Source organism: Neovison vison, chromosome 4 (genome assembly GCF_020171115.1).
Source record: "Neovison vison isolate M4711 chromosome 4, ASM_NN_V1, whole genome shotgun sequence".
Lineage (NCBI taxonomy): Eukaryota > Metazoa > Chordata > Mammalia > Carnivora > Mustelidae > Neogale > Neogale vison.
The window spans coordinates 187,453,573-187,470,972 of record NC_058094.1 but is presented as its reverse complement, the minus strand read 5'-3'; the positions used below and the strand labels follow the sequence as shown (position 1 = coordinate 187,470,972).

The 17,400-nt window shown below is 43.3% G+C and overlaps 1 protein-coding gene across 1 annotated transcript; it reads right to left on the bottom strand.

Annotated features, from left to right (window-relative positions):
* Positions 1-880: 880 nt before the first annotated feature.
* Positions 881-7,591, bottom strand: LOC122904083. The gene is made up of 2 exons (XM_044244569.1): positions 6,537-7,591; positions 881-964 (listed from the first exon to the last, which is right to left on the bottom strand). Exon 1 carries the CDS (start codon positions 7,309-7,311, stop codon positions 6,541-6,543), a length of 771 nt encoding a protein of 256 aa, XP_044100504.1. The 5' UTR covers positions 7,312-7,591; the 3' UTR covers positions 881-964; positions 6,537-6,540.
* Positions 7,592-17,400: the final 9,809 nt, after the last annotated feature.

Below are 17,400 nucleotides of genomic sequence, written 5' to 3'. Positions count from 1 at the left end.
TAGTGAGGATATACTCACATTTTTGAGCAGAGGGTTGACACGCTAACCTCTGTGTTCAAAGATCAATTATATTTGCTCTCTTTATATACTTTTCTTTTTTCCTTACCATCATGCTCTTGGATATACCTCTTAGATTAGTACACTTGGACTTCCGTAACAAAAGACCACAGAATGGGTACCTAAACAACAGAAATAGATTTTCTCATAGTTCTGGAAACTAAAAGTTCCACGTTAAAGTGCCAGTAGATTGATTTCTGGTGAGACGACTCTTTCTGCTTGTAGACTGCTGCCTTCTGAGCCCTCACTTGGCCTTTCTTCTATGCCCACACAGAGTACTCTGTTAGCTCTTGCTTGCCGGGGTCCAGCCTCGGCAGGTCCAGGTATCCCCAAAGGAGGGGCAGTGTTGGCAAGAGGAATGAGAGAACCACACAGTGAGTTTTGGTCTGTAGTTAGGCATCTCCATCTTTATTCTGATTTTAGAGCTTCTTATATAGGCAGTTTACTTGGGGTAGGGGGTTACATTCGTGCAAAGGACATCAAGGGACTCAAGCACTCATCAGATAATTTCTCTTTGTTCAGTACATGTTATTCTAGTTAAGCTATAATGGGTACAGACTGGCACCAGGGATGGGGGACAAGGTCTTGCTTCTTGAGTAATTATGTCCCTCAGAAAGCCATGGGAGGTAGTATAAATATGTGCTTTTTGATAAAAAGAAAAAAAGGGGGGGGGTTCCTGGGGTCTGCAGGAAAACGGGATATAGATCAATGGAAATGGAGAAGCTTTACAAATGAACTAGATAGTAAGGAACTGCAGAAAAACAGGATGTAGGTTCATGGAAAACGAGAAGCTATCTGGAGGAACTAAGTATATAGGAGAGAAGTAGGAACAAGAAGGCATTACCTTTGCAGGAGACAGGGTGTATTTCAATGGCTCGGCTTGGGAAAGCACTGGACAAACATCATCCTAGGGAGGAAACCGTATATCACAGTACACATCTAAAGTTCTCCAGTATCCTAGGTACAGAATAATTTACCTCCTTGAAGTTGCTCCAGCCCACAAGCCTGAGAGATGTTTGCGGCAGATTAACAAGGGGTTCTTTATTTGAAAGAGATACAGGGATCAGAGAAAAAGGCAAGAGACTATCTGACCGTGGTTATCTGCCGGGCTAATCCGGCCCTCGGCAGGATTTGGCCTGCATCAAACCTTAACCTAGTGGGGCAATGCCCTCAACCAGGCCTCATGGCTCCCAACACTTGCTCTTTTATAAGAACAGTTCTTTTGGATCTTATGGTCTCACTTAACCTTAATTATTCCCTTAAAGGTCCTATTCTCCAGATGTAGTCACACTGGGTGATAGGACTTCAACGTATGAAGCTTGGGACATAATTTAGCCCGTAACATCTCTGGAAGTGCTCTTGCTAGGAGCACCAGTATTGCAATTGTTATCAAATCTAACAAATTCTTTCCAGTCCTTTCTTAATTTTTTTAGCATTTGACATTGTTGACCACTTTTTCACAATAGATCCTTAGCAACAGGATTTCATGACACCTTTCCAGAGCTTTAATGTAACCATCTCATTGGCTGCTCCTGCTCACCCACTGGTATAACTCTTGGCTTCAGTCCTTTAAATGTCAACGTTTCTCATAGTTCTGGCTTGGACTTTCTCTTCACTCTTCTATTCTCAGTGACTCTTATGGTTTAAAGTATCAGTATTCTGATGAACACTCTCCTGGGCCCTAGACTTATTCACTTTGATGTCCTGTGGGCACTCCACCATTCTACTGGCTCTCAAGCAAAATACCTTCAGCTTATTTTTACTCTAAAGATGGTGCTACCAGTCACCTCAATTCTGAGTCAGAAGCTTAGCCCAATCCCTCCCAAAAGCTCTCAGCTCTTCCTCCTGTGTGCTTCTCAATACCTGAGGCACCTAGCGCACTCTAAAGTGACTATTTCCTTGCCTGAGTGCCTGCTAATCTGGAAACTTGTTGAGGGCTCAGAGTATGCTCCCTGTTATATCCTCACCCTCCAATACACTGAATGACATATTGGTGGATAGATTCTCCAGATGGAACAGGATTTGGAAGTACCAGTGGACACCATACTGCACCATGTGTGTCCACCTACTCATGAACCGCAGGCCCAATCCCACACGTGGTGTTAGAAGGAGGAGGGGCAGCAAATTATCCTGCCAATTGAGAAGGTAGTTTGAAACCAGAAAACAAAGCAAGCAACTCCATACAGTTTACAATTTTATTTAGGGTAACTCACTGATGGGATCAGATGGGGAACAATCCAGGCATCCACACAACTATTTTCCATGAAGTCCAGACTTTAGTCCCCAGATTTTATAGAGCAAGGAGATGCAGAGGGCATTGTGGTGAAGGCAAAGGCTCTGATATGTAGCAGACATGATGCAATCTGTGCATGGTAGGGTGGGGTGGGCATAGAAAACCGTTATCCCTAGTAGATATTTTAAAAATTAACTACATAGGGGCACCTGGGTGGCTCAGTTAAGCGTCTGCCTTCTGCTCAGGTCATGATCCCAGGGTCCTGGGATCAAAGCCCACATGAGGCTCCCTGCTCAGCAAGAAGCATGCTTCTCCCTCTCCCGCTTCCCCTGCTTGTGCTCCCCCTGCTTGTGCTCGTGCTTTTTCTCTGTCCAAAAAATAAATAAATAAATAAAATCCTTAAAAAAAAAAAAAAACCTACATAATGGGGATACACCATAGAGTGTATAGCAATTATCAATAGCACAAAAAATGTACACCATGATTCAAAGGTGCGACAAGTACACCTGCTACTATACTTCATGTGTCATGTCATGAAAGTGAAAACAGCACATTGGGTATAAATAGAAAACCTTATCCAGTCATAGATGGGGATACAGGACGGGGCTGGAGTCAAAGCAGTCCTGAGCTGGGAATAATGCGAAGTCCTATATCTTTACATAAAAAGAATCTTGGAACACTCTTTTGCTTCCCTCCACAGTATGGCTATCATGTTTTATATTTCACTATGCTATCTACAGAAGTATTATGTGAGTATAAGGAGTTACAAATACAGAAAGTATAGGTTTACACAACTTAATGTAGAGACAACACTGGCTGGTGCCATCAATGTATATTCATAAATGCCTCCAGAGAGGCATTATTGGTCACACACCAATAAAATCCCACATCTGCAACACCACAAACGCTACCATGCATTGTCCTTTCAAATATAGGAAGTCTTCAGCCACATATAAATCTTTTTGTTACCTAGTCAGACTTAAACTCTACCAGTTATTGAGACACTATTGATTACAAGTTGACCATCTAGGTCTTAGGTTTTAAAAGCATAAAAAAACTGTTTCCCTAAAGTTTTCTTTGTTTCAAGGAGTACAGTGGATGGAAGTACAGAAGACACTACTACAGACAACCCATGGATATATCCATCAGTGAACCTACTTTATGCCTGGTTTCCATTTATACAATGAGTAAGGTATCTTCACCATACCCAGGGTAGTTCCTGTTTATGGGGAATTCTTTATCTCTTTATTCCATCACCAACTCCACCATCCTTTTCCCCATATTTAAAGGTCCCTGGAGATTGTAAGACAGTAATATACATGGCAGAAGTATTCATGAATCATCCAACTCTATTGGTGGTGTTACAAGTGATGTGGCCATTTGAGAGGCAAAGAAAATGCTTAAGAATCACACACACATGCAATTGAATTTATTTGCTGAATTATGCCTTTTAATTCCTTTTTAAATACCTCTTAAACGCCTTTTAATTTAATGAAAGGCTTTGCAATTTCACGTTTTCTTTTTGTTGGTATAATCGCTTTATTAGTTCAAATCAAGGGACTTTAAGCCATCATGATGATGCACTACTTAGTTCATCTATTATGTAGCTGAAATTCAGCAATTTCATTCCTCTGAAATAACAGTAGAATAATACATTTCCTTAAATTGATTGTATAACAGACTCCACCTCCACAGAGAATCATTACTAACGTTGTTAGTTTCCATCTTTAGGAGAAGGTGGAAGGTCATGACATTTTTGCCTTGGTTATCAGACTTCCTGTATAACCACTGCAAGGCAAGATGGTCTTTAAAAGGCCAGGTACCGCTTACTCCCTGACACCCCAGGCCTAGGGGTTGAAGGTGTGGCAGGGATACTCAACACCAAAACTCAAGTCTGAAGGTGAGCCTGTCCCTTAGGCTACTAAGCCCCTAAGGGAGAACCGGAACTTCCAGTACCCAGCTCTGCCACCTCTAAACTGGGACACTTTAAGTGAAGCCACCGGGATAATTTACAAAATCCCATATAACCCATAAGAGACTACCATTAACAGCTCTGGGAATTAAGTGTGGAAAACCAGCATAAAAATGACATTCCACGGAACTGAAAGGCTTTGGCTCCAATTAACTTGTAAGCGAGGATCTATAGAACTACAGGTCTGTTACCCAGTCAGAATGCTGCCATTTTTCACTGCCCACAGGCAGTGTTAGTTTTTGGAAGGCAGAACATACCCTGACTAGGAAACCCCAAACAAAGTCCTAAAAGCCAATCATGAGACACCCACCTTGGGCACAAGATAGATACCAACCTCTATACCTGCTGTACAGGTAGAGAGCATCTGCCTCGAATCTGTCTGAAATTCATAAGGTACCTCGGTTTTCCATCTTTTAGTTACCTGAGGGAAGAAGGCACTCATACATTAAATTACCCAAGTTGCTTAAAAACAAAAGGGAAAACAGAAATCAAAAAACATCCTTCAAAACAAACAAACAAACATCTTTCAAGAAAAATCTACCATTCAGGATACTATTCTGTATCATTCTATAGTCCAGAAAAACAATCATTTGAAAACAAACAAACAGTAATAGACACAACCTAGACCATTCGGCCTGAAAATTACAATCTTAGCTGTGTGACCAAGAGTGAATTGAAGTTATCTTCTTCACAGGGCTGTGATAGGATGGAAAAAAACATCCTACACACTGTTAGGAAATGAGAGCAGAGGCAAATAAGACTTTAAGAAGACTAAAGGTAAGATCGACAGTGTTCTGGTTTAGAAACTAAGGCTGGAACTTAATTAAATTTCCCTGGGGGTCCTTATGCATCCCATTCATCACTTACTTGCTTTATCTCATTTTTGCTCCCCAGTATAATCATCCCCCACGCTGTACATTGGGCCCTTCCCACTCTTTTGAGCCCTCTCCCTAAACATAGGGTGATCCAAACTCAAGCTTCAACCAGGTGTTCATGACCTGCTAGTCCAGTCCTCCCACTGACAACTACACAGTAAAGCAAGACAACTTCCTTTCCCAAGCTTCCTTGTCCATGGATGTTATCATTTTCTCTAGGTACAAGTTCAAACCCCAGCCCTTTTTTTTTTCTTTTGACAGAGAGATAGAGAAAGAGCACAATCAGGCAGAGCAACAGGCAGAGGGAGAGGGAGAAGCAGGCTTCCTGCTGAACAGAGAGCCCAATGCGGTGCTCAGTCCCAGGACCCTGGGATGATGTCCTGAACCAAAGGCAGACGCTTAACTGACTGAGCCACCCAGATTCCCCTTGAGCCTTTTTTTTTCCTTAAAGAATCAGTTTTGTTAATGGATTCTCTGAGATTTTACCTTTTACTCCCATGTGAGTTAGGATCCTTTATATCCAATGTTCAGTTAAACTGACTTTATACAGGGGTTTCAGCCATATGGACATGCTTCAAATTCCTCCTCCACTATACTGCCAGCTGAAGAGGCCTAGAGCACATTTCCTCCTGTCCATTCTCCATTCAGTTTGCTTTGGGCACCTCCTTACTGCCTACAGGACAAAAATCTCAAAAGGAAAATTTCTACTATTTTAGCCCAGTCTTCTTAGACCCACTTGCCCAACTTGTAACAGGTATCCCTTCTGGCTGATTCAAACTCAATCCCTGAAACAAACTTGACCTCTCCTGGCTGACCAATCCAGCTCTTGCTACTGTCTCCAAACCACAGCCCCCAAATTTGTATCAAAATTCACCGCCTCCACAGGGACTGCCCTTTCTCAGCAACTCCACCTAGCTCTATGTCCATGACTCTTTTCTCTCTCAACCCTCCTGTCCTTTACCACCACCCAGCTTTCCATCAACTCCTATAGCTCTTTGTTTCAAATTACATCAGTTTCCTAGAATGTAGGATCTCAAACCTGGGATCTCTCCCAATCCTACAAACATGGGCACCTACAGTTGTTTAAGAACATACTTCCAAAATAAATAAAATTAAAAAAAAAAAGTATTTCTTTATTATCTTGAGAGACAGAGATCACAAGAAGGCAGAGCGGCAGGCAGGGGTGGGGGAAGCAGGCTCCCCACCGAGCAGAGAGGCCGATGCAGGGCCCGAATCCAAGACCCTGAGATCATGACCTGAGCCAAAGGCAGAGGCTTAACCCACTGAGCCACCCAGGCGCCCTGAAGAAATACTATTGATCTATGGCTGCCTTTGCATCCAGGACCCAGTATAAAACCACCACAGACAACAAAATGGGATGAGTCCATTAGTTACTTACATTCTCAGGGCTTGGGAGAGGCTCTCTTGGACTCTAATCCCTCCTGCATGGCCATGGTATGTTCCCCTCGGAACCTGCCATCCTGTCCTGTCACTTTGCACACCACAGGGATGTTCTCGTATTCTCCAAGATTTAACCTGTCCTTTTCTCTGGTGCGCCACACAATAACTTGGGGAGGGAGAGAGCACTCAGCTGGCATCCTGATGACCCTGCCAACCTCATGATTAATCCTCCCTTTGGAAGACATCTCACAGCCCAGTGGACTAACTTCTTCCAAGAGGCATTCTATCTCATACATTTCATCTTCAGCTTCCTCTTCCAAATCATAGTCTTCTAAATCGTTGGGAAGTACAGTGTTCAAGGTACCATTTTTCTTCAATAAATAGACTGTGTTCCCACTTGAGAAGTTTCTCAGGGACTTCTGCTTCCTGCCTTTCACAGTTTTTTTAATCTTTGCGCACCTTTTGAAGTTCTCATGATCCCCCTCCTCAATCTCATCATTCATGGTTATTTCTTCTTCATCTGTGTTCAGTCTCCCATTCCTGATGGTCCTTCTCCGTGATCCCTTAGTCTTGCAATCTGGAAATGACTCTTCATCCTTGGAAGGCATTTGCTCAAGGGATCTCTCCAGCTGTGCATCCTGCCACCAGCTCCTATCACACTGAATCCCTTCATCTACCCACCTGCTATTCATCTGGACCAAACAGGCAGAGCTAGACACATGCTTTGAGCAACTGTCCCTCTTCTCTCCACCACCTCTTCCAGTTCTCCACATCTGAATTCTTCTGTTGTCTTTTTGCTCTCTGATGAGGACTCAGGAGATTTCTCATGCTCTGCATCCTGCCACTGGCTCACATCACACTGAATGCCTTCATCAACATGGCTGAACTGGGCGAGGGAGGTAGGGGGGAGGATATAATTCTCAGGGTAGCTGTTGCTCTCTACAACTTCACCTTTGCCCACTTTCACAGGGAAGCCACGGCCCCCACTACCACTGTCTGGCATGCTTTCCCCAAAGTGAATAGGACTCCGGGTTTTGGACTCTAGGCTCAGGTCCTCAATGGCTTTATTGCTGGAGCAGACTGGCCTTTCCTGCTGGAGCTTATCACCATCTCCAGAAGACTGGCACAGACTGGAATTCAGAGTATCCTGGATTTCGTCTCTGTCTTTTGCTTCATCTAGAGAGGACAGGAATTGGAGAACAGCTGCATAGCCTTTTTCTTTACCCAAGTTCATGTCCATGATGGAACCCGACTTTACCACCTTATCACGTCTTACACCATGACACTGTTCCAAACACAGAGTGCTTTCTTTGTCTTTACACATAATGCCATCTGTACCCTCGTGACAGTTATGAAGCACACTTCTCTCCCGAGAACTCTGTGAAATCCTACAATGCTGCACCATGATGTCTGGCATGGCTTTACCATAAGCCAGGTCATACAAATGGATAGTTTCCTTCAAAGTCTCTCACAACTGTGTTACAGAGGATCCTTTGCATTGCTCTAGCCCCACTTTCCCTTTCTCACATGCATAGTTTACTTGAGGTGGTGTTCTATGTATGGTGTTAGGAGAAGGGCTCTCACCATGTAGCTGCTGCTTCTGGGCAACAGAAGACAAAACCCCATCTGTTGCTTGAGGAATGTTTTCAGTTTCTGTGTCACTATTAGAAGTTGGGATACTGGTCACCATATCACCTTCTGAGTGGGTGTCTTGTTTCTGAGTCTTGTTTTCAGCCTGATGAGGTTCAGTCTGAGTCTCTTTGATCTTCATTTTCTACACTGCTGGAACTGTGCTGTGGAACAGCACACTGCTACACTGTGCTGGACTGTGCTACACTGCTGGAACTGTGCCGTGTTACAAAACATAGGTCTTTGGTTAAGGGCAGTGGGCAATGGGGACTACGGGATGAGGAAGCCAGAAGACTCACTGAGTATCACTGAATATGGGAAATACAGACTTCCATTTCTGAAACCTAAGGAGAGAACACAGTAGTTAGCCACTCGGTCTCCTGCAGCCAGTCACAACATTCAGCTAGGACGCAGCCAGCTGACCACACCAGTTGGTCAAATATGCAGTGTTTTCAACACCAACTGGTAGCTACTGGCCCCCACTTCTCCCTGGATATCCTCAGGATTTGACAAGGGAAAGGGCAGTGACCAGAACCATGGGGCCTCCAGAACCTTCCTTCACCACGAAAGCAGGTATCTGTTCTGATGGGTTGGTCGCCAGGCTATCAGATAGTGAGTGTATTATGAATCATCCCTACTTAGTAGTGACTCTTTTTCAGAGAGACGTAGCCACCCAGTAAGGGTAATTTAGGATTGCTGTGGCTGTGGAAAGAATAATTATGTCAGCTCTTATAAAGCAAAGAAGAACAAAAGTTCTTTGTATGTACAGGCCTTTCTAAACCTTTTTATTCAGCACTACTCATTCACAGACCCATCTTCCCCTGTTTTCCAGTCTTCAGAAGTAAAGAGGGCAATGGTGCCAATAATGCCAGACACATTTCTGTCATACAAATTCATGTGGGGAATGGCATTTGATTTCGTAAGACAGATTTATACAATTGACAAAGATAAAACTTCTAAGTCTACAAAAGCAATAGTTAACTGAAATCTGCATTGAGCAAGGCAATTTACTCAATATGGTGAGATTGATCTTATGAAGTAAATTTCGCTGTTGGAATGCACCAAAATGCTTCTTGGACCTGGCCTAAGGTATTTATACATACATGTTCATGAATTTCTTCCTTTATTGAAAGGAAGCAAACAAGTCTCAGCTTGGACCTCAACATGTTCTACAGAGGTTAGAAGTCAACAGAATGAAGTTCATGTAACTACAGACAGACACAGCTTCCCACCATACATGTTGCACTGTATCACACATTGGAACAAAATACCTTAATAGCAGGTCCCTGTCACAGTACTCTATCAGTCATCCACTATAAAAACATAGAGGTTAGAGCTGGGGTTTTTTCTTTCCCCTCACTGGTCAGCAAAATCCCTTGCTATTCTTTAATACCTTCCCCCTTCCATTACCATGCAAAGGACTTCAAGTTTTCTCCCACATTTTTACCTCAGTAACTACTAGTCAATTTCTTGACCCAACTTCCTGATATACCATAGATTAATGATCCATACTACTACTAGAATTATCCTTCTAGCCCAGTTCTAGTCCCTCACTCCAGGGAAAGCTGTTGAAGAGCCTGTCACTGCCAGTGAGGAAATGAGGAACAATGACCACATTTCTTAGGATCCCAAAAGGTCCTCATCATGTGATTTGTCACTCTCTCATCTCACTCTCCCCCTAAGCCTGTAGGCTCTAGTTATATGTAGGTTCTCCCACAGGCCGACTACTCTTCACTTTTCTGGGACATCCTCTTTCCATACTCTCTTCCAACTGCCACAAAAATCTTAAAGAAAAAAAAAAGAAGGAAAGGATAAAAAAAATACAAATCCCACACTTTGTGACAACAGATGGACTTTGAGGGCATTTTCTTAAGGGAAATAGGTTGGACAGTGAAAGATAAATGTTATGTCTCACTTAATGCATAAATTCAGCCCTCTATTTCAATTGTACAGCATGGTGTACTGCATATGTAATTAACATTAAAAGATGGTAGATGCTGGATTCTGGTTGTGTAAGAAGCTTGCAAGTCACTTACTCCAAACAAAATAAAAAGCTGAACTGGAAAAAAAAAAAAATCAAGAACATTTCTCAGATCCTTTGCAGCAGGTTACAGGGCAAAGTGCTACCCACAAAGTTGGAGAGATATGTGAATACAAACACAAATACAAATACAAATACAAAGCCTCAGAAGAGGCTAGTTAACTACTGGAACAAAATCCAAGAGATAAAAACTCTATGAGAGCTAGTAGTAGGGTAGGGAAAATAGAAACTGATACTGACAAATTGTGGGCTCAGGGTCAACACATCTGAGAGTTAAAAACTTGAAGGGGACCCTTTGCTTTTCTGAGTTTTATCTTCAGTAGCTCAACTAATTTCTCACAGTAAATCTGGGAGAAAAATCCCCTGTGCTTCCCACAGGGAGAGTGGGAATGAGGAGGCATTGTGACACATGCCAGAAAAAGTCTATTCTTAACAAGGTCATACCTCAGAAGAGGCTAGTTAACTACAGCCTAATTGATGGGGGGTTGGGGGGGAGAGGCAAAAACTTGTCTCAAAAACCCACCCTAACTCTTCCCTACCCAATGGGAGAAGGAAAGTGATCCCTGTCTCACCTCCACAACTTAATACATTACTAAAGGCCTATTTTTTTTGTTTTTAAGATTTTATTTATTCATTTGACAGACAGAGATCACAAGTAGGCAGAGAGGCAGGCAGAGAGAGCGAGAGGAGGAAGCAGGCTCCCTGCTGAGCAGAGAACCCAATGCGGGGCTCCATCCCAGGACTCTGGGACCATGACCTGAGCCGAAGGCAGAGGCTTAACCCACTGAGCCACCCAGGCGCCCCACTAAAGGCCTGTTTAAAGCATTTCCTTTTATCCAGTACAGAATGCCTGACAATCAAGAAAACATCACAAGATATACTGTGATGTTAACAAAAAATTGTTTTGCTTACAAAAAATTCATTTTAAATATGAAGACAGTAGGGGTGCCTGAGTGGCTCAGTCAGTTAAACTTCTGACTCTTGATTTCAGCTCAGGTTCATCTCAGGGTCATGGGATCGAGCCCCGTGTTGGGCTCCACACGCAGCATGGAGTTGGCTTGAGAATCTCTCTCTCTCTCTCTCCCTTTGCTACTCCCCCCTTTCTAAAATAAACAAATAAATCTTTAAAAATAAATAAATATGAAGACAGGAATGACAAATAAATACATGGAGAAAGAAATACCACACTAATACTAATCAAAATAAAGTGGACAAGTTTCATTTCTCTCAGACAGGACAGACTTCAGAGCATGGAAAGTGATCAGGGATAAATAGTGGCATTACATGAAACATCAATTCTCCACTGAAACATAACAATCCCTAAAGTGTATGCCCTTAACGGGGTGAAACTATGGGAGGCAAACTGATAGAACTACAAGGAGAAATAGAGTGATCCACCATTCCTATTGTGAGTCTTTAACACTCCTCTGTCAAAATAAGGCAGATGTAGTGGGTAAAAAAAGCAGCAAAGACAATAGAACACAACACCTCCCTCAACCAACTAGAAATAACTGACATCCACACATATTACTTCATCCAACAGAATACACATCTACTCACACCCACATGGAACATTCATCAAGACAGACTACACTGTGGACCATAAAACACTTTTTACAAATTAAAAAGCATATTAATCATACAGTGTCTGCACTTAGCATACAACTGAATATAGAAAAACAAAGATCACTGTAAAATCCCAAATACTTTGAGATTAAATAACTACTAAGAAACACTGAATCAATGAAGAAATCTGAGAAGTCTAAATATTTAGAACTAAGTGAAAATACAATTGTCAAAATTTGTTGGATGGCACGAAAGCAGTGCTTTGTAAATATCTAAAAATCAAGCATCTAGCCTCTGACTTAGGAAAGACAAAAGAAATACTATGAACTCTGTTCCGAGATTCCATAATCTAGACAAAACTGACCATTCCTTTTTTTTTCTTTTTAAAAAAAATTTTATTTATTTTTTAAATTTCTTTTCAGTGTCCCAGAATTCACTGTTTATGTACCACACCCAGTGCTCCATGCAATACGTGCCCTCCATAATACCCACCACCAGGCTCACGCAACCTCCCACTCCCCTCCCCTCCAAAACCCTCAGTGAGTTCCTCAGAGTCCACAGTCTCTCATGGTTCATCTCCCCCTCCAGATTCCCCCAACTCCCTCTCCTCTCCATCTCCCCATGTCCTCCGTGTTATTCCTTCTGCTCCACAAATAAGCAAAACCATATGATAACTGACTCTCTCTGCCTGACTTTTTTCACTCAGCATAATCTCTTCCAGTCCTGTCCATGTTGATACAAAAGTTGGGTATTCATCCTTTCTGATGGAGGCATGATACTCCATAGTATATATGGACCACATTTTCTTTATCCATTTGTCCGTTGAAGGGCATCTTGGTTCTTTCCACAGTTTGGCGACTGCAGCCATTGCTGCTATGAACATTAAGGTACAGATGGCACTTCTTTTCACTACATCTGTATCTTTGGGGTAAATACCCAGTAGTGTAATTGCAGAGTCATAGGGTAGCTCTATTTTTAATTTCTTAAGGAATCTCCACACTGTTTGACCAATTCCTTGAAAGGCAAAGATTGCCAGATTCACACAACTAATAAGGGACATTTGTATAGGCCTATATCTAATAAGTGAATCTATTAAGGTCTATATCTATTGAATCAGTAACTGATTACCTTCCAGAACAGAAAGCATCAGGCCAAGAAGGGCTCACTGGTGAAATCAACCAAACACATGAGAAATTACAAATACATCTACAGGATAGAATAAAGAGCCCACATACAGACCCACATAAATGTACCAATGTTTGACAAAGGAACAAAGAGAATACAATGGAGCAAAGATAGTCCTCTCAAGAAATTCTCCTGGAACAACTGGACACACACATGCCAAGAAGTGATTCTAGACAAAGACCTTACAACAAACACTCTTCACAAAAATTAACTCAAAATGGACCACAGACCTCCATGTAAAATGTGGAAACTATTAGACCTAGAAGTTAACACAAGAGAAAATCTAGATGACCTCAGGAATACTGACGACTTAGCTACTATACCAATCCACAATCCATGTAAGAATTGACACTTGTGTAACTCTGGGCCAGTCTGGGACTCTGAGCCTCTGTTCCCTCATTTATGAAACAAGGAAAACAATAATACCTAGCTCATGGAGCTGTTGAGGTCAAATGAGAGAACTTACTTCCAGTATTTGGCAGAATAACTGGCCTATAGGTAGAATTCAAATTTTTTATTAAGGTGAACTTCAATCACTAATCCTGTGTGCTGCCATAATCTCGTTTGCGTCAGGACAGGGTGAGGGAAGGAAAGTCATGGATTTTAAGGTATTAGAAACCCTCAGGCATTGCTTGAAGGGGAGGGTCCCTAACCCCACTGAGCTTCTTGGATTTCTTACCTGCCCCAGGAACACAGAACGGATTATAGCTGGGATTCTGGAACCAAGGACTCCGGCAAGTCTGCTGGCCCACGGCATGCACACAAGAAAAGCTTCTGGCATTACCACCCTCAAAATGTGCATTGTTTTCTGAAGAGCAGTTCATTTTCTAGGCTGAAAAACAGGTGTTCATATTTAGGAAAGGGCAGTGGCGCTCAGCCCTGTATACTGCCGTGAAGGGAGAAATCATCCTACTTCCCTTTCAGAACCCCAAACCTGGGTGGCAGGGTCCTCACCGTTTCTTCCCACTCACCTGGGATCGGGGCACAGGGTTGCACTGCACTGAGGACCTGAGCAGTGCTGCCCAGGGGCGGGGCCGCATCTTGCCAAAGCATCTCAGCTCCCAGAGCAGCAGCAGCAGCAGCAGCAAAGTAAGACTGAAGCCTGGGAAGCCAAGGGGGAAGCTGTACAGCGCCTGGAGCACCCCGGGCAGCGCCCAGGAGCTCCATCCGGGGCAGTGGCTTGGACCTGGCCTGCAGGTACTGGTCATTGGCCTCACCGCCAGCATGCCTACCCCACACCACCTCCTCCCCAGTCTGGAGGAGCCCATCCTCTGAGCCCAGTGTCTCCTTACCCACGGCCCACCCCCACTCCCCACCCCCTACCCCGCCCAGCCCCGGTCCCACAATCCAGTCTACTCCGCTCCCCCAGGACCCGCAACACAGCACACCCATCTGCTCCAAACCTACCTCCGTGACCTGCAGAGTCTCTGGCACCTGGTGCCCTGGCTCCCGCCCTTACATACCCTGGTTGGCACGTGCTGCTGTTGCGCAGGTGCAGCTCTAGCGCAGATGGCCCGCGCATGCGCTCTGGACGAGCCCGCCCCCCAGGCTGCCTAGACGGAAGGCACCTGAGGAAACTCGCGGGGGAGCTTTCTGCACCATTTGAGCTCCAGCGCGTGCACACCCAAGTGTCCGTGCCTCCAGAGGACGGATCAGTCCCTGTCCCTCTTTCTCTCCCAGACTGTCCCTTCCATTTGAGTGTGTTCAGTTAGGACAGCTTAGGACACCTCCTCTGAGCTCCTGGTGTCCCTCGGGCCTAACGCCCCAGACACCGGAAGAGGAGCCGACCGAGGAGAAGGAGAGGGGAAGGAGGAAGCCAGCCTGGTCGGTGCAGGCGATTCACAAAGGAGGGGCGCTCCAGCCCGCTTCCCGCCGAGGCGAGTAAAAACCAGGGGAGCAGAACCTGGCAGTTAAGGCGCCATTGGTTGGGCGAGTGAGGGACAGGGGGCCTGGAGAAGTTGTCTGTGAGCTGATAGGTGGGCAGATTGGGGGAGAAGCTGGCACACACGGACTCCGCTTTCTTTGCACGTGGGAGAAAGGAAAGTCTTCTAGGAGAGTAGTTACCGGGAGTCGTGGGGTTGGAAGGACGATTGTGAAGTTGTTGTTAACGATAAGAGATTTCTGTATCTTTATGGCCAGAATGGACAGAGGGGGAGATGTTCCCTATAGTGGAGAGAGAAGGGATGTTAGGGAGCACAAGGCAAGGTTCGCTAAGCCTGGTTACAGTGCTCTGCCTTGGACCCAAGTTACTGAGATAAGAGGGAAATGAAGTCCCGAAGGCAGGGATTCAGTGCTTTAGCATCTGATGACCTTGATTTTTTTCAATGGAGGGCGGGAATAAGACTTACAGGGAGCCCTGAAAATTTGGAATGGGTGTCTGCATTATTTGGTAGATATTGTGTTTGCCAGAATTTGTAATAGGTGAAACAGAATAAAGATTTTCCTCCACATAAGGAGCTCTGGAGGTAGATGGCCTGAGTATTGGTTTGGTGGCATCTTGGCATCACAAAGTACCCAATCTCTTCTCTTTCTACTCCAAAATCCTTAGCACTGGCTTCCTTTTTCAACTTACCTCGTTATCCAAGATGCCTGTTACCAGTACAAGGCAAGGGGAGGGGCAGGGAAAGGATTTTCTTTTTAAAAAAGAAGGAAGAAAAGAAGGGCCCACAGCAACTTCTGCTCAGTGATCAACCTTGTTCCTAAGGAGTATTCTAGAAAACCCATGCAATATCAGATTATTATCTTATTGGTTACTGACAGCTGTTAGGATGTTTGGGAGCTCTTCTCTTTCAGTGCGGTATGTTGTCACTTGGAAAAAGTTGGGATGCTGTGACTAAGAATGGGGCAAATAGGTGTTAATTGGGCAAATAACTGCTACACTGCTTTAGTTAATGAAAGAAGCATTATTCCATTTACTTACATGAAGCCCAATCAATCCTTTCACAGCTAAGTTTCTTCATAAAAGATCATAAACAGTCTTCCCCACATTGCACTCCTTCACTCACTCCAAATCTAGATTTTGTTACCATTGTGCCCACTCATCCACCCTCACCAAGGACACTAATGAACAATTTGCTTCTAAATGGCATGTAAACTTCGGTCCTCATGTCACTAAACCTTGCCTCCCAGGTATGAGCCCAACTGGTTCTACATCCTGTCTGCTTGCCCTTCTAATTTTTTTTTTCCTGCTTGCCCTTTTTAAAATCTTTTATTGGCTTCTCTTCCAAAATTTCACTCTTTAATTTTCATATTGTCCATATTGTGGTCCTTAGTTTATTCTCTCTTATTCCACTTTCCCATTCTGTATTTTCACCCATTCTCAGGGCTTCAAATACAACTAGCATATTGCTCACTCCTAAATCTTCTTCTCCATTGTAACTATTACATTTATATCCCAACAGAAGAGTGTTAGGACATCCACAAACGAAGATTTGTGTAGTAACATCCTTGGGGGAAAGGAACATCTTTTCCTCTACAGCTGCACTGTTAACCTCCAGAGCTAGCATAGAAGTTGAGAAGCTCTATTAGACGTGTATGGATAGACAATAAATTTCTAACCCAGCCAATCAGATGGAGTTGTTGTAGATTTGAAATTGTTCTCTGGCAGTGTTTTTGAGGTATAACTACTTTATGTTGCCAAATAATTGGGAAACCATAATATTTAACAATATTTAGGTCTGAGGACAGGGTGTACAATCCTTGAGAAACCCCAAAGTATGCCCTCTGAATATAAGGCCTTTCTATATTCTTTTGGTGGGACCTCAGGGTCCAGATTTTCCTTAGAAATAATGTATTAGGTATTCAGTGCAGTTTAATCTCTCCTACGCTTCTTTCCCTATATAATTTTCTCTTTTCAGTTTCTCCCCTAAATTTGGCTATTTTCATTATAGGCAAGAGAAATGGTTGAAGAAAAATGGACTGTTCATTGAATGTACATTCAACAATAAAGGTGTTATCAGTTTGCTTTTTTAGTAGCCAAAGAGTTATCTGGATTCAACCTAACTACTTTGAGCGTTTTGGGGGAGAAAAAAGCTTATGCCTATGAATTATTAAAAAGCAAATGCAGGGGCGCCTGGGTGGCTCAGAGGGTTAAGCCTCTGCCTTCGGCTCAGGTCAAATAAATAAATAAATCTTAAGGGAAAAAAAAGCAAAGGCAAAATTTAAATAAGTGATATAGAACTAAAATATTTTTTAAAAGATTTTATTTATTTGACAGACAGAAATCACAAGTAGGCAGAGGCAGGCAGAGAGAGAGGAAGGGTAGCAGGCAAATAAATAAATAAATCTTAAGGGAAAAAAAAGCAAAGGCAAAATTTAAATAAGTGATATAGAACTAAAATATTTTTTAAAAGATTTTATTTATTTGACAGACAGAAATCACAAGTAGGCAGAGGCAGGCAGAGAGAGAGGAAGGGAAGCAGGCTCCTTGCTGAGCAGAGAA